The following is a 26,924-nucleotide window of genomic DNA, read 5'->3' as shown; positions in this document are numbered from 1 at the left end:
GTGGCAGGTGGTCTTTCAGACAAGCCCGGCTAAACCCTAATGTTTGTAGGAGGGGAGTTCAGCCCATTCCATCCTCTGCCACTGAAGTCAGTGGGATTAGTGAAGTGAAGCAGTCACCCTAAAGCTGGTGTGACAACGTGTATGTCAGACAGAGGCCTGTCTGACTCCTCATACAAGGAGTCGCTGAAGAGCATCAAGTACAAGGCTCAGGAGCAGACCCACTTCAGCAAACTGGGAGACACTGGTTAGCTAAAACTTACCAACCCCATGTGCGAATCTGGAGCGCAACTTGCTTTCTGCCTTTAACATAGAGTTTGGGTTCAGGCGCTGTTCTGAAGAAGAACGTGTTGGTTTTGACACCATCCAAGCCATGCACACCATCCCTCTGTAACTGCACCAGATTCTACATCAAAGACATCCAAGTCTCATTTAAAACCCTCTTACGGGAAAATTGTAACATAATGGTAAAGATCTCACTGCATATTAGAGAAAACTTATAAAACCCCCAGAAAGTAAAATGCTGAACACCCAATGAATACCAAGGCTGTCTCTGAAATGTAAAACTTTCCAGTAGCTTACAGTGGTAATTCCACCCTAACCACCATTCTATTTTTATTTAAGAAACAAATGGAATTCCAAAAACTCTACCTAGAATCACTTGTTTCTGCCAAGCGGTTGTTCATGATGGCCAGAGACCCCACCCCCGCAGAGAAACCGTTCTGTCTCGTATTGATACAGACATTCCTCGGGTAGCCATTTGCTGTCTCGGACAACTGCTTCTGCAAAATGGCCAGCGAGACTTTACTGGATGCTGTGAGCTCCCTCATGGAGATCATCTCTCCAGAGAGCCTCCTGCCCTCGGTGTCACTGTCATACTGTCCGTCAGCGTCCATGGCGACGTTGTGGCGGCGCAGGCGGGCTCCTGGGGTGATGGCGTTGCGACGGCTGAGGCGGGTACTGGATTTACGGCACTTTGGGCAACATCTGCATTCGAATTTTTTCAACACCCAGTTCAAAATCTGTTTGATTACGATTGAGATGACATTAAAAAGGGAGTATATGCAACATACTCCCATTAATATAAACATGAAGTTCCCGAATCTGTATAATCCCTGATGCTGGTACACAGCGTTTTGGTTGCTTACCAAATCTCCAAAGCCGATGGTGCTGAAGGTGACAAAGCAGTAATACAAGGAGTCAATGTAGTTCCATCCTTCCACTGCCGTGTACATGGCGGAGGCGCAGCAGGAAAGGGCAATAGCAAAAATTCCCAGGATCAGCATCACGTGGTAAACGGACGGCTTCCAGCCTACAAGGCTGCCCACCCCGGACACAGCTGGCCCCCTTCGGAAGTTGGGAGGTAGGAGACCACTTCTTCTCAGCTGTCTCTCATAGCACGCCTTCATGATAAATGCCAGGAGAGAGATGATGCGCTCCAAGAAGAGGTTGAAGAAGAGGATAGTCCCAGCGCACCCGAAAAGGCCATAAACGATGAGAAACACTTTTCCAGCCACGGTTGCTGGTGTGGTCATTCCAAAACCTACGGTGTGGAGATAAATGGGCAACGTTACTAACACAGGTTTTCGAGAGTAAGCTCTATGTACCTTAACAAGGCTCCCATCTCGCTGGACAAAAGGAGTGATATCTCTAAGTCAGCTTAGGGCAACACAAAACCGAGTTTGTAAAGAAGGAAGAAGGAACAAAAAGTTCAATGAGATGACTAAAACTCTAAAGTGAGAAAAAAAAATCCTTGCAAGATGAAAGGATTATTATGTGTATTTAGAGAGCAACACAACTCAAAATGCTGGTGGAAGACTCACTGAGCCCAAACCTTTCCAAGGTGGGATGAGGTGAAGAGGCCATTTCCCTGCTCCCACATGTGCCAGCCATCACGACCTGATGGAAAGTTTAAGTTTTCTGTTCACAAGCTGAATCCCAGTGTAACATTTTTTCTTACAGGGGTCTGATTGTAACATTCCCACTGAGAAGATGGAAGTTTTCATGTTGTATAACAGGAGAAAAAAACCAAACCACCTTCCAAATATTGAATACTGTTTTAAAAATAACAGCACTTTTAAGTCTCTTCCAAATCCCAGCTGTGACTAGCCCACCTGGGATCATCACAGAGGGCAGGAAAAGCCATCATGCCACCGAGCTGCCTAGCAGACTGGGAGCACTGGGAACTTGCAGATGGATAATTACAGCAGGGAAAAACATTGCTGCACAGTTGAGCAGAAAAATCAGAGTATACAAACTCTGTGAAGATCCAGCAACAATATTAATTCAACTCTTCTTCATATGAATTACTTATTGTAATATTATTTATTATTATGACATTACTCACACACAAAGTTTTATACATAAACAGTAATGTAGCTAACAGATGGTTAAATAACAGCAAAGTGAACTTAAATTAGCATGCAAATAAATACAGTAATTTTACTCCATGTTATTTGCTAATACCAGTTATCTTATGAAAAAGATTACATACATTTCACATCCTATCTCAAGAAGATTCTTCTGAAACTCAGTTCTGCAGGTATTGGCTTTTTTTCTGCTATTCTTCCCTGTAAAAACACTTGGTGGCTCAGGCAGAAAACATATTGATAGGATTGAGGTGATTGCTTATGTCCTATGAAGAAATAACCACATCTAATCTAAATTAAAGTTTTGTGAAAAATCCACATTCCAAAATTTCATTGCTGTATTGTTCCACCAAAATACTGAGCAAGTAATGTATTCAAGGAGGTAAATATCAACACCAGACTATATAAACATTAGTTTGTGAAGGAAAAGCATAGAGCATAATGAAATCATTACAGAGCATAATGAAATAATTCAATTCAGTTTATTACCTTGACACACCTTTATAAACTGCAGCAGGATAATATTGCCTATATACAATGAGTTGAGATTGCTGCTTGAAATCCGTTGATCTACTTTTGCAATGGCTGAATTTTTCTGGCAAGTTTATCTGTGCTCCCTTCCTACTTTCTTGATAGAGAATTTCCCATTGGTTGACAGAAGAATGTAAATGATCATGACAAGTAAACTCGCATGTATCATTTCAGTGACATAAAGCTGAATGAGGGAAGAGGTGATCCTACTTTCACAACAGATTTGACATGTTCAGAAACAGCTGTGTGCCAGCGAGTCAGCCTACACCTCATAATCTGAGTAACCTGGTCTAGTGAAAGGTGTCCCTACCCATGTGAATAGATGACATTTCACGTCCCTTCTAACCCAAACCATTCTCTGATTTTAGGATCAAAAGCATCATTGTAAAAAGAGTATTTTGTGTAAAAGTCAGTGAAAAACTTGCACAGTATTGTCAGAAAATATTACGACAGAGGTCATTACATTTTGCTTTCTGGATCCACTGTCTTCTCTCCAATTTGCAGAGTTAACAAGACCACCTTTGAGCAGACCTCTAAAAAGCCTACCACTTCTGGGAAGTTCTCAGTTCCTTCTCTGTGGGGTGGACCTGTTCTCTGGATTGGGCTGGCTGGTAGCAGGAGTCCTCTCATTTAATGATGCATATTCAAAAGTGCCTGGTCCTCAGAAGGAGCTGGGGAGCCTGTTGTGGTTGCCAGCTAGGGATACACAGCCAACTTGTTATGGAGAAGGCATCTGTTTGCCTGTGCCTTGTCAGCAAAGCACTTAAACATGTGCTTCACAGCAAGCATGTGAACATCACCATCAAAATAAATGGGTTTATTGTCACACATACGGCTAGACACATTTATTAATTAGGGGAAAAAAAAGGGATAGCAACAGTTTGGATCAAGCTGTAAATGTGCTGAAGCCTTTTACTATTTTCTGGTGATCATTCAAGAGAGGTGATGAAGTTTTGTATTTTTGATACTGTTTGTTTCTTCAAGATTTTCTGGTGCAAAATGCTTCCAAAATTCAGTATGTAGCTAGGCAAGCTGAAAGGGCCCATCATAGCAATGAGAATGCTAAGGAATACATCAAACAGGCTAAAAATGAGGCTAGGCAAACACTGAATCATTTAGGTTGGAAAAGACCTTTAAGACCATTGAGTCCAACTGCTAGCCCAGCACTGCCAAGCCACCACTAAAACACATCCCTTAGGTCACCAGCTGGCTGAGGGAAGCAGTCACGGGCTCTCTGTGCAGGGTCTTTCTCTGCCAGCTGTGTTTGTCCCTTTGTGTCACCCCAAGCATGAGGAGTTGCTCCTGGTATGTTCTGTACCTCATCTCTGAGCTCAGCCCCCACCCAAGGGTAAGAACACTGTGATGCCTGGATGAAGCAAACTCATCCAGAACTGCCTATGCTTCCAACACAGTACAGGAGAAAACCACAACAGGGCTTTTTGCTTTTCATGGCCCTGAGACATATTTTACAGGTGCCTTGGGGTTGACTTTGTGTGGCTCAGATGCAATATCTGAACCTCCCTCATGCCAATTCTGCCCCTCCACTTCAGATACAAGCTCTAGGGCAGCATTCATTTCAGCTGGTTGATATTTCTCTTCCACAAAGAGAATTAGCAGAGATGAACTGATAAAAACTCTCTTCAGCAGCCTCTCACGGTTAAGTGCTGGCATTTAATGAGACCCTCATCCTGACTTGCATAACAGGTTTGTGGTTACAATTCTGCTCATCTGGAACTTTAAATTACTTAAGCTAGGGATGGATTCAAGAGGTAGAACAGATGGACAAACTTGTGACATATGCTTCCTGTTGCTCTTGCTTTCTTTTCTTTTACCCACTTTCTTATGAGTAAGAGATGGTTGATGCCAGAAGACAGAAAGGAATAGCAGCTTTAGTACTTGTGAGCTCTTCTCTCAGTCAAATTACTTTGGCAGTTACCTTGTCTTACTACATTTTGAGATTAACAAGGGTGACAGTTTTGCTGTAAAAGAAGTATTTACTCAGAGATGCAATGAATTTTTGGTCAGTTCAAAAACTGAACACAAGGAAGTCACAGAAAACAACACAAGAAAGGGCATAATTTGTCCCCACCTCTTTTAGCCACACCAGTTCTTGTAAGCCATAGGACTTCACTCACACAGCAGGTCAGCACACTGGAGCATCATTTGAAATCCCAGAGTGAAAAACCTACTTAGATCATCAGAGTAGCATCACCTCTATACCACTATATAACCATCATGTAGTTATATTTAAGGAAATCAAAAGAAACTAAAATGGTTGAAAGTAACTTTTTAAACAAATGGTTCCCTAGAGATCAACAACAACAGAGACAACTCTAACCAGAATGCTGCTTCCAGAGGGAAAGAAGTTCTTGCAACATAAAGTCTAAGAGATGGGGGTTACATAACACACAGAGAGAAAAAACGAGCTACCAAATTCCATGTTTTCCTGCTTCCCATATTTTCCTGCTTCCTGTCTTTTTTGCATTTGCTTTACTTCATAGCTCTCCAACAGTCCTGGCTGGTATTGACTGACACATAAACCATACTATACACTTATATAGGAACCAAACATCCTAGTCTGAATCCCATGTTTGGGTTCTGGTGCTTCCTTCCACCCTCTCCCACCTGTTAGCATTTCATCATTATTTCCCATGAGAATCATACCTGTATATTTTACAACTGCCTCTCATTTATTCTCTAGCTCCTCACCACCTAACATCCAGGAACAGTTGCCTTGGATACAGGGTCACAGCTCGGAGCTGACAAAACTGCTGCACCCAGAGCTTTTACCCAAGGAGTGGGAATATGACAAGTGAGTTCTTCCAACTGGCTCTGCTTTTCCAGACTACAAATGAAAGACTTACTTTCCCTTTAACATCTTTCTCAACCTGCTTCACTAAAATACCCCACTCTGGGCTCAAACAGTAAATTATTTTAGAGCTTTTCTACCGCAAAGCCTTTAATTTAAAAGTTGCTGTAAAATCCCATTTGATCTTATTTAGATTACTATCTGCAAACACCTCCTGAACAGCAGCGGTCTGTCCAGCACTATGTGAATTAAGAGCCCTTAAGCTGGACCATTTCTGAATAAATGAGATACAACTGCAGTTTTTAGGGCTGGACTAATATGTATCATAGACAAGCTTCAAGTCCTTGGTGACTCATGTACTGGGGCAGATATTCCACAGAGAAAACACTGAGTGACCCTGCAAATAAGGACTGACTACCATAATCATTCTCTCTATCCATTCATCCAGGAATGAGCACCATGATAAGCCTAATGAATGTAGTTAAAAACCACCCATGCCTCTGCTAATGCTCCTTCTTTCATTTCCACCTGTGAAACATCAGTCAGGTGTTTGAGGCAACTGCTACTCAAAAGGAGCCACGCTGGCAGAACAGAGCCAGATGATTCATTGGACTTCAAGGACTTTCAAAGAGCTGCAGGTGACTATTACAGGCTTTCTACAGGACCAGTTTTATTCTCTTTATAAACAATGGTGATCAGGTTATTGGTTTTCCAAAGTGCTGTGATGCCTTAGTGATCAGTGAACACCAGAATACCCTTGGCATTTCTCTACTTTAAAACACAGGCTAAAGTGTCATGGCTACATATTCATTCCTCTTTGATGTATGTTGGTTTTAAAAAGAGTTAACAGAATTGTAAGAGGGGTGAGGAGGGGACCCCACAACCTAAGGAGAAGTTACAATGTGTGAAACAGCTAGAGCAATGTATTTAGGGTGAAGGATATGCTGGAATAAGGGTGAGGTTTCATCTCAGAAACCTCAACTGTTACCACCTTGACGGGGTCTAAGCCACTGGGGATCCCAAGGAAACCTCAGGGAAGGAGAGAGGAATAACCTCCTCAAAACCTCGTTGCTCTTCAATGTTTAACTTCTCCTCACAGCAGGTTTCCTAAGTGTGTTTTTCTAAGCTGACACCTTCTAGCTGAGCTTTCCAAGAAAGATCTTCAGTCTCTAGTGGGTACTCAGCAGGCACATTTGTCAGCTCAAGTGGCCTAACTTTTGTATGTTTGAGTGATACATGGCCCTTAAAATAATAAACACTGGAGCTTCAGCTTCACCACCAGCAGCAGTACTTCTGTCCTTTTCACTCAGCAGAAGCAGGCAAGCTGTTTTTCTCAGCTGTACTGCAAGCTTCCCTTTCTGTGTACAGCCTGCAGAGGAAGCTCTCATCAAAGAGCAACCAAACAAGTCCACCCTTGCTCACTACTACATGCCATTATCCTGAAGAAAAAACCCAATAAATACAGAAGGAGGTCTGCTGATGTTGCTTTGGCACAGAACCAAGCCAAGGAAGAAGCAGAAGTGTCTCTAAAGCAGTTTTATGGTCCCCTGGCTGGGGCCAGCTGCTCTTCATACACCTTGTACAAGCAAATGGGGACTGACTTGTGCCAAGCCACCAGTGCTGCCAGCTGAGCAGCAGCTCTGGCCCAAGGTCTTGCTAAGCAGGCACCCCTGAAGAGGGAAAACATGGGGAGAGTCACAAGCTTGAGGCTCAAAATCTTTGGCAGGCTTATGTTCAGTTTTCTGGCTAATCCTACTGCAACAGAACATGGTTTTGAATGAGGGAGAGGGAGCCTCTCCTAAAAGAAGATGATGGAGAATAAAGCTCAGAGAAAGATGAAATCAGGAGCAGGAATCAAACTACACAGAGAAAAAGAAAGTCAAGACCTACAAACTGGCAGTATTCTTGCTGAATTGATTGTAAAGGGATGGATGTGTCCTGTGGTGTAACAGTCTCCCTTCTCTCCCATTATTAACATGATGTTCATAAACTTTCTTTCAATACTTAAGGTTTTATTGTTCTTATAAATAATATAATCTTCTTGTCTGCTAAACTCTTGGGAACAGTCTATGATTTACAGTCATAAAAATCAAGACTGAAATTGCTTTCTTCATTTTATGTTGCCTTTCTTGGACAAATCTTCAGCAAGATGTTACCAAATGTCCTCCTGTTTTATCAGTTATCCTGCCCCCTTGGCACGGCCAAAGCACTCTAATGGATTGTTAAAACAGGAAGAATATAGGCTAGTGTTGCCTAAATCAGTCCTAAACCACCTCACAAAGGAGGACTTCCAGAAAAAGGAGATGTGAGCAGGATGTTCCTTCCTTTGGTGGCAGCCTGTCTCCTTGTACATTGATCTAAACTAGCCCAGAGCTGCTTCCTGTGGCTGCCTCCACACCTGATGATTGCAGGGTCCTGTCTCTGGCTTGTTTTCTTTTCTTATCCTAACAGCTGGGGAAAACCATCTTGCTATAATTTTCTCTGAAATTGTGTTAATAATGGAAAAATATATCCCACATGCTCCACAGTTGTTTGACAGAGTTCTATCACTGTGAAAAAACCCTCCCCTTTGCACTAGGCTTAGGGTCTCTCATTAACAGCTTTCAGGGGTGTATCAAACCCCTGCTCATAATCCAGGCTGTGTGAAGAACCATCTGCCTTGGCTTACTGCACTGCCCAGAATCACCTAAACACGGGATGCTGAAACACCACCAGACACAGGAAACACCCCTGCATTTAGAGTAACTGCTTTAAAAAACACCCAGAAAACAAAAGCAGGGTAACCAGGAAATACATGAAGCGTGGCTCCGTAACCATGGATATACACGACAGTGGAGCTCATGGACCCCAAGAATCACCAGTTCCTCCTTGCTCTTAAGATGTGTCCAATATCTGAAGTCATACTCTGCCACCCCCTCTGACCTTCTTGCAGTCTTCATGCAGCTGATGATTCTAGGTGAATATTGTTCCAAAAGTAGATTTCTGTTGCAATCATAATTTTTCATCCTCTAAAACTGCTTCCATTCTTATTTCCCTATGTGTTTTTGAGAATGTTTTTTGTGTGGATGATCGTGTATCCAAGCAACACCCTAACAGAAGAAAGCTTATGCCCTGTCATTTCAAACATTAACATTCACACATGCTTTTGCCATTTATTGAAACTTGCAGTTGCATTTCAGATCTTTATGTACACCCAAGGTTGAGCCTATTTTTTTTCCTTTGAACTCCAAGTGAAAAAGCATCCAAATTTTGTTATATCCTTGAGATGTTATTGGTTTCTAAAGAATACTTGCACATGTACTGTCACTTCAGTGCCAATACATCTCACAATACTTCTCCTTTCAGGCTAAGAAACAGCATTATCTAGATTTCAAAAGTGATCTTGGGTCTATGTCATATTTCCCTGCATAAGAAGTCTGATAGAAGATGTCACTCGTGGGCTTTCTGAGCCTTACAGATGGCAAAGGCTGTTCAGTGGTTATATTGTTGGCTTATCTTTTGACTGGATTAAACAAAAGCATATTTTTCTTCTGCCGCTGGTGTTTGTGTAGGTAGGTGTTCAGAGAACATCTGTTTCTTCATTGTCGTCTCAGCTATTCTGCTTTACAAAGAGTTTGGCTATAAAGATGTACCCAAGGGGATAAAAAGGCCCTATACATGAAAACATCCTTTCCACTGTTAGGCCTTTTCCCAAGCTTTTTTTTTTTTTTTTTTCCCCAAATCTCTGTACAAACTTCTACAGTTAGAATTTAATGGAAAAAAACCCTGAAAAACCTACCTGGGCTTCTTAATGGTTTAAGTATACCTTCATGGGTCTCTTATTTTAAAAAGTTTCATCTGAAAGCAAAGAAGCAAATTCTCAAGCATCTTTTTGCTCAGGCAGCTCTTCCAATCTATTTATGAAGGCACAAATACCCGATTTTAAGTTACTGTAACAGAAATAGAGGGTGACAGGACTGCTGACTAACCAGTTATTTCCCATTTTCTACTTCTTCATTTAACTCTTCCTTCCTTGGTATGCATTTCCCTTGAGTATTTTTAAATTTAATGATACTTAACAACTCTGCCACGCTACTAAGACAATTTTGAGATTTTGATTTTATCTGAGGTCTTTCTGGTCTTCACAGCTCTGCCAGTAGCAGCTTTTGTAAACTAACAAATCACCATATCAAACAGCTTGTTTCTGCCTCTCTCATGAAAATCACAACTTGGGTTTAAGATCTTTACACTGCCATCACTCCCTCCTATTCCCATTGGGCTTAAGGCAGACCTGACTGCATGCACATTGAGCATGAGTGACACTGTGTTTTTTGTTTGACCTCAGGAGAGAGATACATTGCTTCCACAACTCTCAGGCTGAGCAACAAGATAACAGAATATATAATGATGAATAACCAAAGACATTTTTTTCTGGCTTTAACTGAAATTTACTAATTTAGCTTCTCACTCAGCTCTTGCATGGACAAATTTCTTCTAGCTGAATCTTCTGCCAAGATTGAATTTGCCTGTGTGAGACTTGAGAATTATTGGGAAACATTTGGCCAATAATTTCGAAAGGGCAAGAAGCTGCAGTGGGACAAGCTCAGAAAGGTTAAAATCCAGTGTGGACTTGCTGTGGGGCTATAACTGTTTTCAAGGTATTACTGCTTCTTTCGTGCACTTATTATGGAATTTTAAACATGAGAATAGCAGTTCCTCACTCACAATAAGTAATCCCATATGTTAACATCAAACCATCCAATTTCTTATCTTATTCCACTCCAAAGCTTTAATTACTTGTAAAGGCTGCTAATGCTTTGTCTTGCCTAATGCAATTAGATTTAATTTTCATCCTACTTCTCATTTGATTCAAGAAAGATTGCACTGAAACCTTCCCATGTCTAGGTGTATCAGCCAGTGCCATCAACAGACCGACTGAGCTCAGGGGGATGTATTTTACACATTAATAACATGTGCATTTGTTTTATAAACCTGGTGTGCCAATAAAGTCCCTAAGGTAGGATTTCCTAAAGCTCTGCAGACAGGTCTGCTATTGACTTCAGAAATAGGCTATTGAGGAGGTATTTTATTTGTCTGGATTGCTATGCAATTGCCCCTTAGATTATAATTCTGTTTGTTACTAGAGTGTTTCTGTTCACAAAAGGTTTTTATTGTCACTTCAAACATTTATTGTGCTTTCACATTTCAAATGTTCACCAGCATGAACCCTAATTTTTGTCCTTAAACATCTTTTCCCAAAGTACCCTGAGATATGCACTTGGTGCTGACACACTACAAAAACTGTCTCTTTTGATATAGGTAAGCAAGGCTTATTCAGATCACGGCCAAAGGCTATGTTTTCAATAATATCAAGCTGTTTGAGTCTAAAAATTGCATATGAAATTTCTGATCTGTTTTCTGTTGTTCTAACCCTGATGTTACTATGGCAAGAGGCAAAATTCTCTTTGACTTAACAGCTTCAAAGATCAGGTAATCCTGCATTCATTAAAATAAAGAAATTACATTGTATTTTCCAGCACACCACCAGCAGTAGGTAAAGTTACATGAGAACTGTCAACAGAACCATCCTGTAATTTTTTTCTTCTTCTCTCTACAATGAAGAGCAATTAAAGCCTGCATAAAAACAAGACGGTAGGCTGGCAAATACGACCCTGTGGTACAAGTGAGAAAAAATTATGATGTGTCAAACTGAAGACAATCAGAGAAGGAGGAAACAAACTGAAAAAGAAATGAGGGTCAATAGCAGGATTAACACTAGGGAAAGGGGATGTGGGTGACGAGGAACAGAGAGAAACTGTAAAGCTTTACTCCTGACTTCTTTGGTAGTCCTTAACATGAAAGGCTGTAAAGACAGCAAACAAATATTTGAAAGTTAATCAAGCAAACAAATCACCAGTAGAGAAGGGCATACTAAGTGGAGGAAGGCAGGAGAAGCTGGAGAAGTTCAGGCTGGGAAAGGCAGGTGAACAGGCAGCGGGAGATAAGCACTATGAGAAGAAAAGGGGGAATATCCCCTGGAGAACAAAATGGGGGAAGACTCCAGGGACTGCCAGGGCTCCAGGGGAACACAGGCCATAGAGTTTCAAGCAGGCTTTGGCTTCACGAGCCTGCAGCAAACAGAGCAGCTGATAAGCCCAGCAATTATGATCCCTGCAGCTATCACAGGCACCATCACTGGTTCACAGCGAGGCTGACTGGCAATGGAGACGGACTGGCTGGAGCCACACGTGGATGGGGAGCTGTCAGAGGGCTGCTTTGGCACACCAGTGTCTGCTCTGCAACCACATCTACAGGCTCTTGTGAATGCACAGGGAGCTAAAATAGAGGTATCTGCAGGACTATCACCCAAGACCAAAAGGAATGCTCTGCTAAGCAGGAGGTACATGCTCACTAAGCAGACATTGCTCCCTCAATGACCAAGCCAGAGGGACCCTGAAGGCTGCAAAAAGGGAGAATCCATGATTACAAACTCCAGCTGATCTTTGCTTTGAACCTGAACCAGCACCTCATAAAATCTCCCCTAACTTCTGAGATGCTGAACCATAACTCATGTAACGATGGACAAAATTTGGCTTTTGGATGACTGCTCTACGAAGCTGTGGTGCTTGACATTTAATCTGGAGACCCCACATTTTAGTGCTCCAGCTGAGCATCTCAGACTCCACAGCCATAGCAAAAACAAGTGCAATTTGTTTGTCCTCGCCTTCTCCATCAGTTACTGATGTTAATGTTTTGAAACATTTATCTAGGGGTTAATATTAAAGAAACATCTGAAACATTTAGATTAACTAATCTGAACTGAAATGCTGTAGTGCATCAAATGCTCAGTTTAGATGACCAAAGCATAGTGAAAGCTTAATCTTCTGTGGCTGGCATAACCCTACAGGGGCAGGCAAACCCTAAAAAGCACTGAAGTGAATTTTTTTCTTTTTTTTCATTTTAGAAAGGGTTTTATTTCATGTATTTGGGTTCCTGCCTTCTGGAATAAAATCTCAACAAATTTAGGACCAAAATTATTTAATCATGACCCTTCAGTGGGGACTCTTCAAGTCACCTGTGTAATTACATGGATGTATTCCAAGTAAAGCTTTATGTTGTTGCTATCAACTACAAGAAAGCAAGCTGTGATTTAGATTACTTTTCTGCTTGGAGCACCCAACCTATGCCCACACACTTGGGAAATTCCTATCAGTGGTACCCAAAGAAGTTAATACTCCCATGCAGCTATGGCAAGCAGAAAACATTGCTATGGTGACAGTACTTCATCTGAGGAAAATCAGTGTAGGATCAGAACTCTCCACAGAAATATGCTGACCATTGACCTGCTGCCCTCTGAGCCTCCTGCTCTCTGCTCTTTATCGAGATTACCTGAGTGAGAAAATAACTCTCAGAAGTCCACTGGCACATTGATCAATCAGATCTGCCTGAAACACCCTCTCGTTCTGCCTGCAGCTTGTGTATAGGATGGCAAAGACAAATAACCTGACACTGCAGCTTAATAACACTGCTGGCTGTTCCAGCTGCTTTCTCATGCAGCTTTGTTTGATTATTTCTTAACTTTAAAAAGGTCAAATCTGGAGGCTATGCCCCCCCCCTCAAATCTGAAACCTCTGAAAAACTGCCTGTACAAGCCCTGGAGAACTGCAGAGCCCCGAGGAGGTGACACTGCTGCTTATCAGCTGCATACCCTGGTTTGGCTGTGGCCTTTTGGGTGGGTTGGCCCCATAGACAGCGAGGCTACATTCAGGAAGAGCAGAGAGCCAGAACCTCCTGTGGCTGCAGCTCGAATTCGCATCCTGGAATACAACAATGAAGATGGGACAAATATACTTGCCCCTTAAACCTCCAGACCATCCCGTATTTGTGGGATTTCTTGCCAAATTATTCTCTGCAGTGCCTGCTCTCACAGGCTCACCCCCTGGCTCCTGGCAGCGCAGTCCAACATCTCACCTGTGCTTACTGAGCAGTCCAAATGTGCTTTGCACATCACTTCCACTAAATGATCGCCTCCAGAACATCTGGACGACAGATGTTCTCACAAGACTATGATAGAGAGCCAGAGGGTATTTTAGAAGTGAGTGGCTATGGTGCTTAGGTTGTGGAGCACAAGCAGAAATGCTGTGCTGGGTATCCTGGTCCCTACAGAGGAGCCAGAGAGAAGAAGGTCTAACCCAGCTGACACCGTAAGCAAGGAGAAAACAGCTGCCAGATCCAGTGAGCTGGCAGAAAACACTCACTGTTTGTCTCTTACTTAAGAGCAGAGGATGCCCCCATACATTTGGGTGGAGTTGTCAGTCCACAGGAATATTGAGTCATTTAACAGGATACCTCAGGGATAAGGCAAGTGTGAATAGTCCTGCTCACTCCTACACACTGTGTCCCCAACTGTAACCCCTCTGTACAGAGCTGTACAGAGAGAAGATCCCTGCTTCTTTTCTTCCCAGTGGCACTTCTCAAGTGCACATAACCCAGACATGTTCCATCCCAGAATCATCTGCCCACAGTAAAGGTGTTATAAAATATATTATATAGAAAAAATCACTTTTGTATATCAGAGTACTTCACTTGACCACATTTTTTAATGCCTGGAATGGATTTCTATAAATCAATTCTATCACTTGATTTTTTGAAACATGTACTTACACATAAGAAGCTTAGAAACCTATTTAAATGGGTCTATGTTTCAAAATGTTTTATTATACAGGCACCTAAGATTTATTCTAACCCTCAAGAGAGGAAAAAAATCTGGGTACAAAGTCTAGACTCATGTACTGAGTCAGAAATCCAGATCTTCAGGCATTCCAGAGTTGCCTGGTGTGCTAGGCAGAATAAATCTCTGCTACCAGAATATGGGGAAAGCTAGGAGTGATTATGCCTGCATCTGTAACATTTTACCAAGTAGAAATCTGGTCTGAGTTATACTTTTGCTTTCAGTCTTTAACAAAGTGCTGGCTACTATAGGTGGTTTGCATTTGGGGAGGGAAGGAAAAAGCTCAAGTGAAAACCAAAGTTTACAGTCAGCTAGACCAAAGAATCAAGAATAAATTTCACCTAGCTGCTCCTTAAAGAAATCAGAATAATAATTGCCTAGAAACCCAGTACCTTTTGGAGTGCAAAATAAAGACTGAATAATAGATGGTGTAGTCTGATAGTAAGCAATCAGAAATCAGACTGAAGGATTTTCTTACATAGCTCTGAAAATCCTGAAGTGTCTAATGAAAACGGACTCAAAATTTCATTATTTAAGCACAAACAATACAGTAATAAAAACTGAATGCCCAGAGTGCTATCAAGAGGGTGTTTTATGGACTGTAAGCCACACAGTGAACTCTTCAGGAAAATGCTTTAAAATTAGAATTTCAACTCTCACTTCTTAAAGACCTCATTAACATGTTTCTCACCCAGACTGTTTGATTGTTTCCCTGAGGATTTGGGGAAGTGCAGAACTGCAGCCAAGGAGACACCCAAGAGAGAGGAGCTGCTTGGCTCTGCAAAGAGCCTGCTCAAGGAGCATGGATAGAACAGTTCTCTCCCAGCATGGCTACTCCAAACCCTTGTGTCCACAGAAAGATGAAGAACTGGAGCCTTTCCCAGCTCAGCTCACACAAACTCCAGGAGGACTTGCTGCCCTGTCCCTGGATGACTGTATTTCAATGCTTACATGTGATTTAGTAGTTTTATTAAAACTGTTGAGAACAGAGCAGGGGCTTGAAGAGACATAGCGTGATTCCTGTGAGTTGGAATCCTCTAGAGATGAGAAGCTGAGTAACCTGTGGGTGATTTACCCTTGAGAGACACTGAGTAGCTGTTAAGCAGTGAGTAAGGAAGCTTTCCACCACCTCGCTAGGATAGTGGTGTGTTTAGCTGGAGTAATAAAGTTGCTTTGACACACGTAACTGATGAAGCTGTTGAGGAAGGAAAGCTGTTTTGACTCTGCATGTCTGGCAGTTCTTGGCAAGGCTGGGTAAAAACAGCATTTTTGTCAATTAAGCATGACATGAAAGCAAATCAAATTGCTCAGAGCCAGGATAACGTGGTGTGTGAGCTGACAGTGGAATCAAAGGTAGTCCAGGTGGGCAGGTACCTAAATGAGCTGGCTGGGAGGGAAAAAATTGGACCTTGAAAAGAATGGCTTTGGAACTGCTCACCCAGGCAACACCTTGCTGCCCTGCCATTTGGTTTCTCCCATGTTGGGACCATGAGGCAGACAGCTTTGTGCACATTTGACTAAGAGCACAGCATTGTGTTTTAGTGGAACAACTACTTTTAATTCATTGGGGTTTTTTGCTTTTGCTGGGCGGAACTGCCAAAAATAACCAAATACCACTGTATAGTGGAAGAAACCCACTGCAGCTGAGCTCTTTGTGGGTTTTGCCTCAACGAGCTGCAGCAGCTTGAAGAGGCACAGGAAGAGAAGCACTGAGGTGGGGGGCAGCAGTTCCTCTTCATCTGCAGGAGCTGTACACGTAGCTGGTAAAAGCCATGCCCGGATGGAGCACAGCAGCCTCGGGATGCTGGGACTCTGGCAGACACTGCTCCTGCCAGGCTGGGCATTTTGGCACCCCCAGCACAGCAGCTCTGCCACGGCTTTTGCTGTGCCCACAGGCACAACTCGGCCTGCATCTCCTCACTCAGAGCACAGCCTTACTCTACAGCTCTCTGAACTCACACCAAGTACTCCAAGCAATCCAGGAGTAAGCACTGCCAAGTAGCATTCCAAGAGAAGAGAACGTGGGGAACACTTGTCAGAATCCAGCCTTTGTTGCACATCACAAAAAAAAAACCCCTAGTCTTCAGCCCCCAACTTGCACTGAGATGTGACATTACTGACTGTGAGGAGAAAGCACTGCCCTTGGTTGTGCTACAGGAATATGAGAAACACAACTCCTGGTTCTGCCATTTAGACCTCTCAGGACCCAGCAAAATCCGCTGCTGTGTTGCTCAGTCCCTCTGCTCAGTACAAATGACTGCAGTTGGGGCAGTGAAGTGGAGATGGAAACAAATGCAAAGTAAGAGGAAACATTTTACATTTCAATAACCTCAGAGAGGAGAAGCCAGAGTTGGCAGAGAAGCAATGTGTTTACACATCACCTTAAGATTTCTGTTTCTCACAGCAGGTGTAATGAAAGAGTGGGTTTGTTAAAACATTGACTTCTTTTGTTCACTCATTCTGATCAGTCAAAATTGTCTCTTTAAAATATACGTTCCTGTGATGAAGAAAGCTTAATGCTTAATTAAAACTGTGTTTTAATGACCGGGCTACTAAATGTAATTGCAAAGCAAAAGTTAACTGGATTCTTCAATGCAAAAAGTAACAATACCTGACAACACTGCCGTACTCACCATCACGACTCCATTATACGGATTAGTCATTATTGATAAAACATTTTCCATACCTAATGAATCTAAATGCAATAATGAGCTGTGAGCTTCTTCCTCTACAATAAAGAGAAAAAACGACATTTCTGCTCAGAACACACCTGGCTTCTTAGAGAACTTAAAAACTGGCAAAGTTAAGACCGCTTAGATGTTGTATTCAGGGGCAAGGTTTTTCAAGCATGTCCAAGAGCAGCAGATAGCCACAGAGTAAAAAAAAAAAAAAATCCTCCCACCAAAACTCATAATTTGCTTTACAAAGTGCTGCTCTTCCTAAACATCTATGGGATAGGAAAAACTGCAGCTGGCTGCAGCAATACACTGAGAACACTGTATCGTGCTACCTCTGGAAGACGCGCGACTTCGTGTGCCTTGCTGCTTTCACACATACACATCCTAACTTTGCCAGCAGTTAAAGCCGCTACCAAGTTGAGCGGCCAGGCGCGGCGAAAGCCTGGCTCTCGTTCTGCATCTCCATCAGCCCGCTACTGCCGGCCCCCGCGCCGCCTTTCCCGGTACCGAGCCATTCGCCCGGCGGGCGCATCCCGGCGCAGGCAGCGTTTACACGGGCAGTCGCCAGCCCCGTTCGCTCCTCCGGGCCGGCAGAGTGAAGAAGCCGCCGGCAGCAGAAGTTTGCTGGAGAGGGACGGGGCTCCCGCAGCCGCGACGGCCGGCGCTCCTGCGAACCCGCGGGAGCCGGAGCGCTGCGGGGCGGGAGCAGCGCCGGTGCCCGGCTCCGTGCAGCGAGAGCGGGGGGTTGGAGCAGCGGTGGGACCGCGACTCCCGGGACGGGAGGGCAGCGGGGACAGAGCGACCCGGACGCGCTGCGAAGCCCCGGTTGCCACAGCAACGCGGCGGCGCCTCTCCCCAAACTTTGGTCGCTATAACGACGGGGCTGCGGCCGCGGCATCCCCCGGACGGGCGGGTCCGCTCCGCGGGGCCGTCGGGGCGGCGCTCACCTATGGTGGAGACGACGGTGCCCACGAAGTAGAAGGCGCCGGGGAAGTCCCAGCGGGGCCGCAGGGCGTCGACCCGGATGCCCGCGGCCATGGCCGCCTCGTAGCTCCGCAGGAAGGCGCGCAGCTCCGGCAGGCTGATGTTGAAGATGCGGCTGAAGTTGTGGAGGGTCCGGTTCCAGCGCAGCTGCGCCGCCGCCTCCGACGGGCTCTCGAGGGCCGAGAAGACGGTGGCGCCGGCGCTCAGGTACGCCGCGATGAGGGCGGCCAGCAGCAGGAACCGCCCGTTGTCCTCGTTGAGGGGCGCCAGGCGCCGCCGGCGGCAGGAGCCCACCGCCCCCCGCGGGGGCATCATCCGGTGCGCGGCGCGGCGGGCGCGGCGGGCGGCGGGCGGCCCCCGGCGGGGGGCGCGGGCATGGGGCGGCGCCGCGCGGAGCCCGGCGCGGCGGCGGCGGCGGCGGCTTCGCTGCAGGGGCCGCGGCTCTGAGTCATCCCCCGGCGGGGCTGCCCGCCCGCCTGGCGACGGCGGCGCCCCGGGGCCGTTGGCCTCGCCCGCCCGCCCTGGGCCCCGGGGCCGCGGGCAGCTGCGGCGCGGGCTGGGCGGCGCGCACCGGCCGGCTCGCTCTGGCCATGCGGGGCGGCGGCGGCGGCGGCCCCGCCGCGGGGGAGACGCCGCGGGGAGGCGGAGGCGGAGGCTCCGCGCAGCGCCCGGTCGACGGCGGGCGGAGGGAGGGAGCGTGCGGCGCGTCCCCCGGGGAGCCGCATCCCCGGCGGGGAGGCTCCCGCAGCCCCGCTGCCGCCGCCCGCCCCGGCCGGGCCGCTGGAGCCGCCGCTGCCGCGCCCCCGGGGGGCTGCCGCGCCCGGCCGGGGGAGGGATGGGGCGGGACGGAGCCGCCCTGCCCTGCCCTGCCCAGCCCAGCCCTGCCCTGCCCTGCCCAGCCCAGCCCTGCCCTGCCCTGCCCTGCCCTGCCCTGCCCAGCCCTGCCCTGCCCTGCCCTGCCCTGCCCTGCCCAGCCCTGCCCTGCCCTGCCCTGCCCTGCCCAGCCCAGCCCTGCCCAGCCCAGCCCTGCCCTGCCCTGCCCAGCCCTGCCCTGCCCTGCCCTGCCCAGCCCTGCCCTGCGCGCCGCTCCCCACTTCTCCCCACTTCACTTCTCCGCTCCCACCGTGGCACCGGCCGGGCGCGGGGGACGGGCAGAACGCGCTGGTCCCTCGCCGTGTGTGGGATGCGCCTTGACCGCTGCGGGGCTGGTTTGGCTTCTAAAGCTTTCCTCTACGCCCGCTGCCAAGAGGGTGTTTTTGAAGGAGTTGGTGGTGGCTGGTGGAGCAGCAATTACTTAAATTTAGCCATTTCTAGATGAGCGATTTGTTGTTTCTGATCTGACTCCACAGAGGTAGACCTAAGAAAATTATATATTTTGGGTTGGATGCCAAATGCCCATTTAATCTTAGCTAGTGTCTGAAAAGTGATTTTTTTCCCCCCTAAGATGTTGGATTCTGTCTTTGCTGTTTGCCTTGGAACAAACACTGTAGCCTTTCCTATCTGTTATGCTGCAGTAAGAGCTGCAGTCCTTTTCTGGGAGATTTGAAGTAAATAATTACGTTTGTATTTTTAAAATAAAATGAGAATTTTCACTGATAAATGTATTGCAGAGAGAATGGGAGTGATGCCAGTTCTGCAAACATATGTGTAGGGGTTGATAACACATGTAGGAAAGATCTGAGCTTGGAGGAGGAAATGCTCTCCACAATTTACAGTTGCCCGCGTTAGTCTCAGTGGGATGGGAGGGAGCTTGTGCCTTGTGCCCTGGTTTATATATATATATATATATATATATATATTTATCCTAGGTTCTATTGGTTCTACTTTTTCTGGTGTTTTCCCTTTTTTTTTTTTTTTTTTTTTTTTTTTTTTTTTTGTCTACAGGAAAGTATTTCCTGCCCATGGCTAGCTGCATGATGTCTTTTAGCAAAGGGCTATTTGCCATCACTAGAACCTCTCCATAGCTTTACACATCTATTTCTTATTTTGGATCTGAGAGATTTTGCTTAGCCATGAGATTTCACATTATTGGCAGTTATCTCTTGGCCACATCCATAGCAAGGAGAACTTCCTCCCTTTCTAACAGACTGTTCATACTTGTCAGGTGAAGAAAATGGCTTGGGTTTACACCTATGCTTCCTAGGAACAGAGTACTCTAATCAAAATATCATCTTTTGACAGCAACTGACATGTCTAAATTTTGGGGTTTTGCCATTATTGCTTTTGTGCTAAAGCATTTTGCTCTGTAGAGGTGAAAGTGTTTAGAAGTATCAAAGAAGATTTCCTATCTCCTGTTGTGCTCAAGGTGACCAATACCACATGCAACCCTTAAGAAAAAGAGTGGCTCCTATTTCCAAGTGTCACTTGTATCCCATTATAAATACTAAAACTGAATAAAATGAAAAAAAATTAAACCAATAAATCACAAACCCAATAGCTGGGGAAAGCAATAGCAGATCTCAAGGACACAAGAGGCAGAAAAACACTGGGAAAGTGTATCAGACCTAATCAAAAGACCATTGAAATGAATGGAAAGTCTCCCATGGATGGTCAAGGGCTTAATAGGTCAGAAATGAGCCATTTAGTGCCAATGACTACAGTTGGAAATAATTTCCACTGTGGTAGTCCAGGAATGATTACATGCAATCCACTGTGTCAGATGATGTAAAACTAAGCTTATTTACCTGAATTTGCAGGGATTTTGTTGCTGCAGATGGATCTCACTAGATTCCTGGTGCTGTTGTGTTTGCAGGGGAAATTTTGTTTTGTTGTTTTTTTTTTTTTTGTTTGTTTGGTTTGGTTTGATTTTTTATTTTGTTTTTGGATTTTCTTTTGGTTTTGTTTTGTTTGTTTGATTGTTTTTGTTGCTGTTTTTCGCTTTCCTTTTGGGAACATTATAAAATGAGGGTTCTGTTCTCTGGAGTCCTCAGCAATTTCACCTACCGTGAGAGGCCCCTGATGTTTTTAGTAAGAAGCCAGTTAGCAAAGTCTGTGTAACTCATACCTCACCATGCCATGCATTGTCCCCTCACAGGGGATGGTTTCTCCTAGATGGAGCATGAAAAGTTGGCCATTTCCTTGGGTGACAGGACAGGTTCCAAGCAGTAGAAGCTGACTGGCTCTGGAGTCTATGTCAGCCTCTCTGGAGATGTCCTGCCTGGGAAAGGATGATGCTGGTGGGATGCTGATTAGCTTGAGGAATCACCTCATAGGTATGAAAGCCTACCAGTAACTTTCCATGAAGAAAAAAGCTCAGCTGAAGCAGCAAGGGACATGGTTTAGCTGCTTCAGCATGGACAAGATTGTATTTCAAGCATCACCCAATCATGGTTTCTAAGAATTCGAGCTGTTGACAGATTTTCAAAATGTTTTGACAACTCATTTCACTAAAATTTTTTTACTTGGAGTCTTGAAAATTTGTCACCATTTTGCAGAAATACTTAAAGTCCTTTTGGTTATAAAGCTAGGGGGGAAATGTTTTTTTTCATTAAAGTCCCACTGAAAATGTTTGGTCCTTTGCAAAGTAACTGGTTCCTGGAAAAACTCCATTAGCTAGATAAAAAAAATCTTCCAGAGCTGTGGCTTAAAGGAAGGTCATGGATTTGGTTGCTCTGATCCAGATATGAGAGTTTGAGGAAACATCTTGAAGCTGCTGCTGCGCCCCTGCTTAGGTAACACTTAAAGGCTGTTATATGGTTAAATGAAGGATGTTTTTCTAAATTTTTTTGAATATTTGAATGAAATCTTGGGGAATTTGGTGAAAACATCACTGTCTTAAAACTGTTTGCCTAGAATTTTTTTAAAAGCTGATGGTCAACTGTAAATTTGGACTTACGCTAAAATTAGATCCCTGATCTGTGGGAGTATTGTATGCATGGCACCAGCCATTTGGTTTGTCAGGAGGTCAGTGTTTGTGAAAGCAATTATTTTAATAACCAAAATGTGGTGTTTGCTTTATTATCTTGACTGTGTGCAGTTAAGCTCGTGCAAAGAAACGAGATGGGCTCATTTAATGTGTAATTAAACCATTCTCTGCAAATAGGTTGTACTATTGTTGTGCTAACCATCACATCCTCTTATCAAATAATAAAGTTTAAAATGGTATTCTAAACCTGAAAAAGACCAGCTACTGTTATTCCTTTCAAGGGAATACTTTTTGGGTTTTGGTTGGTTGGTGTTTTTTTTGTTTGTTTGTTTTTTTTGTTGATTTTTTTGGTGGGTTTTCTTTTTTTTTAATTGGGTAAAGTCCTCTAAATTCTCAACCATGGTTTGACTGTGTGACTCACAAGCAAATTAGCAAGACTACTTATTTCAACTTCAGGGATACCAAGACTTCCACATTTGTGTTCTCAGTTTCAGTACAAACTTCACTCATACATGTCCCCACTGACTTTGTAGCAAATATTTGCCAAAGAAAAATACCAAGTACATCATTCAGGAGCTTTTTACCACTTTATTGACATGGAAATGTCTCAAGTGGTTATTTGGAAGTGTCTAATACAATCTGAGGGTAAACATGCCATAACAGTCCCTGACCTGAAATGTGCAGCTTGTTTGCAGTAGCTGGACATATTTTCTACCTAGACGGTGACCAAACGCAAATAAATTTGTAACTACTCCTGCAGCTGGAGTTAATGTGCAGATGGTTTTGTGTTGCTCTCCATGCAGCCCAGTATGGGCTGTATAAATTAGTTTTTGTCTGTAACATGTACCAAGGAAATTATTTTTCAGTGAGTAATTTTATGATGAGCCTGCGTGCTTGACAAGATGCGCAGTGCTCTTCTTCACTTTTACCTCCTATCAGGTAACAGTTGCTTGTAATTAAAAAAAAATGGATGAGGCAATTGGTAGTTTATGCAATCAGAGCCTTGGTAGCATTGTGAGCAAGGGTTTTAGTCACAATGCATAACAGAAATGAATATGCCCAATTTTTAAGTTAGAAATCTGGATACTTTAGGATAGAGGGCTCTTCCCAGTACCTGACTTAGTGTGATGACAGATTGAGACAGTGAAAAGTATACTAAGTACAAAGTATCTGGGGCTGAGTGTGTGTTTCCATGCAACCTCAGATGTTAATAGGGTCTCCTCACCCTCCCGAGGCACTTTTAGGTTTTGAAGCAGAAGACCAGTCCCATGACCCAAATAGCCTATTGTGTTCTCATGTCTTCTCTCTGTGTCAGGATGAACTTTTGTGGAGGGGAGAGAGAAAACAAGCAGGCTTATTACTGATCTTGAAGCCATGAGTTGCCTGTTGCAGACAATTTGGTTGAAAACCAAGACTTTTTATGTGTTGATTAGCAGGTGGTCTTTGTGGAGTCTTGGCACGAACCTGTTTCCAGGTTGGTGGGCTCTGTAAGCCCCCACTGCTCTGCCAGTGGCACTCTGGCTTTCATGGGAGAAGAGCAAAAAAAGCTGATGAGATAAACTTGAGGATCCTTTAGGAACCATTTCTTGTCCTCCCAAACTCAAAATCAAGTCAGGGTGAGATGTAGGAGTCAGCCAGTGCAGGTTTTGGTTTGCTAGGTCGAGCTGCTAGGGGATACTAAGCTGTAGGGAAACACAGTTGTTAACCAAAGACACGGTTTTACTGGGAGAATATTTCCACAGATCTAAGAGAAACGGGCAGCAATTTCTGTCTAAATCAAAGATTCCTTCATTCTTCCTGCTAATTTATGAATATGCAATGGCCTTTTGTTTTGATTTTTCCTGAGGCTTAATGATCTAACTACTACTTTCTCACTTTCACTGCTCTCACTGAGAATTATCTAATTAGTGCTGCCAATTACATTCAGTTTAAATACGATGAATAGCCAGTTTCAGAAGGCCTAATTCTGTCTAGTGCTCTGAGCATCCTGAGCTCATTAATTAATTAATTAATTTGTTCTCACGTGCCTGTGCTGCCAATGGAAGACACAGGTACCCTGCATCTTGTGAAGGTAGCTCTGTGTTCATATGACTTACTTCCCTCACAATTTTTGGCATGAAATCTCCCATTTAATGGGAAAACCTTCTACTCTGGTGGCTTGTGCTCTTCCTGCATTAGTTTTGGTTATTTGTTTTCTGTTATTGTTTTGTGCAGGGAAATCTCAGTCAGTGGTTTGGCATGCAAGGGATTTTTAATACATTTTAATAATGGAAAGCTACTATTCTACTGCTCAGGAAGATGCAGCTCTGTAATATTTCTGAGACTCTGCAAAGGGTATTTTCTGAATGCACAGCCCAGTGTTGAATTCATAACATACATAACAAAATAGTTACCAGATTTTCCTTGGATCTCACCTTGTTCAGCCTAACCAGGACCTGGCCTTTCAGGAGAGATCAGCATCCTTCAGCCCTTCAAGTGAACAGCTCAGTATTTGAAAGGACTGAAAGGCCAGTTAGGCAGTTCTGTCACCTGCCATTTCTCTTGACAAGAATTTGGAGGAAAGAGGAAGAGCTCTTTGTAAATCTCTGTTAAAGTTAGAGATGTGGCCCCTGTATTTTGTGGCTGAGCTTCACAGTGCAGGGGGAGAGAAGGACAGACACATGCATGGATAGATGGATGGATGCAGAAACCTGCAGAAGGGGATTGGTGCAGCTCCTGAGAAATATGCATCCTCCAAGTCCATGCTTGCCTGTGTACCAATGAGCTGCAGGGAGCTTGCCAGGAAGGGAAGTAATTTTAGAGTGTGATTTGGAAAATGATTCAGTTTAAAAATTGCTATTTTTGAAGGGCTACTTTCAGCTGGGATCCAGTCTCCAGCCTGTTCCCAGAAGCACTTGCCTTGCTGCAGCAGAGCGTGGTGAAAAGTGGAGGAGGAATGTCTGTCTGGGAGCTGGCAGCCCTGAATCTCGTGATGCCACTGAGGAAACAATCCCTGGGGATGAGATCTCTTTGCATTTCACATCCCTGCCTGCACTGGACAGGTGAGTGTTTAACCCAGCTAGGCTGGTGAACATGGCAGAGGTCACTCTGCCCACTTCCCTCCACACTCAAAGGAAAGCACAGGAGTGTGGGGCTGGGAATGGGAGCCCTGGGCAGGCAGAGTTTCAAGAGAGGAAAGCCTTCTTTATCCTGTTGACATAAAAGCCAAGGACAGCATGAGGAATTTATTAATCAAAGCTGTGAAATGGCAAACACCTTCTTCATGCCACTTGATGTATTTGACAGAGCCTGTGGCTGCAGCTCCTGCAAATCTCTCCAGCCAGTGGCCCCAAAATGAAATCAGCTAAGCTGACACTCAGTCCATCAGGCTGGGGTTTTACAGAACTTCAAAACAGGCAGCATTTGATCACATCGCCAGAGAAAATATTGGCAACCCCTGTGGCCTGTTAGATTTACTTCCTAGGGTGAGAAGTTTCAGAGAGCAATTGTGTGCTGATTACACCTGTCAGTTACCACCAAATGGGTTCAAATGTCCCTCCTGCCCTGGACCTGTCCTTCTTTCTTTCAGCTAGGTGCTGGCTGATGTTCCTCTAAGGTCATTTACCCTAGTTAGCTTTTTATAAATAGCTTCAACTTGTGACTAAGCAACTTCTCACAACTTGGTTTGTTCTTGAGGATGTGTGAAGTGTGTGGCTGAAGACTTTGCTTTGGTTCCTGTGCAGGCATCAGGCACATACAAGGAAAGCAACATGGCATCTTTAGAACAAATTCTAAGCTCCTGCTAGGAAGCAGAAGGTGAGGAGAATGTCATGGTGAGAAGGGCTCCCTTTTACAGCTGTCCATTCTTGCTTCAGGTGCAGTAAGCAAATGGGGAAATGCATCAAGCTTTAAAAAAGAAAAACAAAAGAAGGTAAAATTCTGGTTTGCTATGTAGAGGGTTTTAAAAGACCCTTTCAGATTAAGATTTCCTGTTATTTATGGCTACATAAACATATCTAAAGTGTTTCATATGTAATACCAAAACATTATTTTGCATCTTATGAAAGAAAGACAACTGCTGTGCCACTGAGCATGCAAGAATGTGCCAGGGAAAACATTCAGGACCAGAGTAATTTTCATATCTGGTCTTCTTAGCCCGGAACTGAACTTCAGCCTCCCATGTTCCTATTTTTAGAGATGGCCACTGCCCATATTCACCTGGGCACTAGGGGAAAATGAAATGAAGCTGTTTGGTAAGGTTTTGCAGTCATTTCACAAAGGAGCAGTTAAAGTGATGCCAAGTGATTAAACTTGTTACAGTGGCTTTAATGCATTGTAGGTGTAGTGTGGCCAGTGCTCTCACTTTGGTTTGAGAGCACTGGGGTATTGATTTACCATTTAACAAGCACTTATCTAGTGAAAATGCATCGGTGGGAGCATAAAAAATAAAAGTGCATAGTGAAGAAAATATGATGCTGAAACCAAACTGCACAGCATGCTTCAGGCCAGCAATTGCTTAGGTAAGAAATGAGGTGGACCCAAAGGAACAGTGGCATGTCAGTGCCTGAGAGTGGACACTTCAGAAGTGGAGTAAATAGTGGTAACTCTGGGGGCACTCTGTGCCTGAGAGATCACCTCTGTAGCTCTGCACCTGGGAGAAAGTCAGGAGGCAGGGGTGGAGAATAGGAGCACAGACTTCAGAAGCTTTCTGGAAAGTCAGCTTAGAGTCCTTTCAGAGGATTTCCTGCTGGCCCTTCAGCTGTGTTGACTTGGAGTTGAGCATGGTGTAGTGCAGAAAGTTTTCAAGCAGCACTTGCCAAAGTGTATTTTAATTTTCTTAACCAGAAGTTCAGTGGGCTGACAGAGGTTTGGGAAATAGGGGGTTTGTCCCACATGGGAATGAGTTGCCTCAGGGTGGCCCAGTGTCATGTCCCACCGGCACTCAGGGGCTGCTGGCTTCCCTGGGACTCCTGGCTGTGTCTCAGGATGGAGCCATTCCCAT

General features: G+C 44.5%; 1 protein-coding gene across 2 annotated transcripts; it reads right to left on the bottom strand.

Annotated features, from left to right (window-relative positions):
- Nucleotides 1–494: 494 nt before the first annotated feature.
- Nucleotides 495–18,406, bottom strand: KCNK12 (potassium two pore domain channel subfamily K member 12). Of its 2 annotated transcripts, XM_085575793.1 has the most exons (3): nt 18,042–18,406; nt 1,146–1,540; nt 495–1,019 (listed from the first exon to the last, which is right to left on the bottom strand). In XM_085575793.1, exons 1-3 carry the CDS (start codon nt 18,391–18,393, stop codon nt 645–647), a joined length of 1,122 nt encoding a protein of 373 aa, XP_085431919.1. In that variant the 5' UTR covers nt 18,394–18,406; the 3' UTR covers nt 495–644. The 2 variants fall into 2 exon arrangements, with proteins under 2 accessions (XP_085431919.1, XP_021395853.1); XM_021540178.4 differs by having other exon boundaries at nt 495–1,540.
- Nucleotides 18,407–26,924: the final 8,518 nt, after the last annotated feature.

The sequence above is a fragment of the Lonchura striata genome, chromosome 3 (genome assembly GCF_050655825.1).
Source record: "Lonchura striata isolate lonStrDom1 chromosome 3, ASM5065582v1, whole genome shotgun sequence".
Classification (NCBI taxonomy): domain Eukaryota; kingdom Metazoa; phylum Chordata; class Aves; order Passeriformes; family Estrildidae; genus Lonchura; species Lonchura striata.
This window is presented reverse-complemented; position numbering and strand designations above follow the sequence as displayed.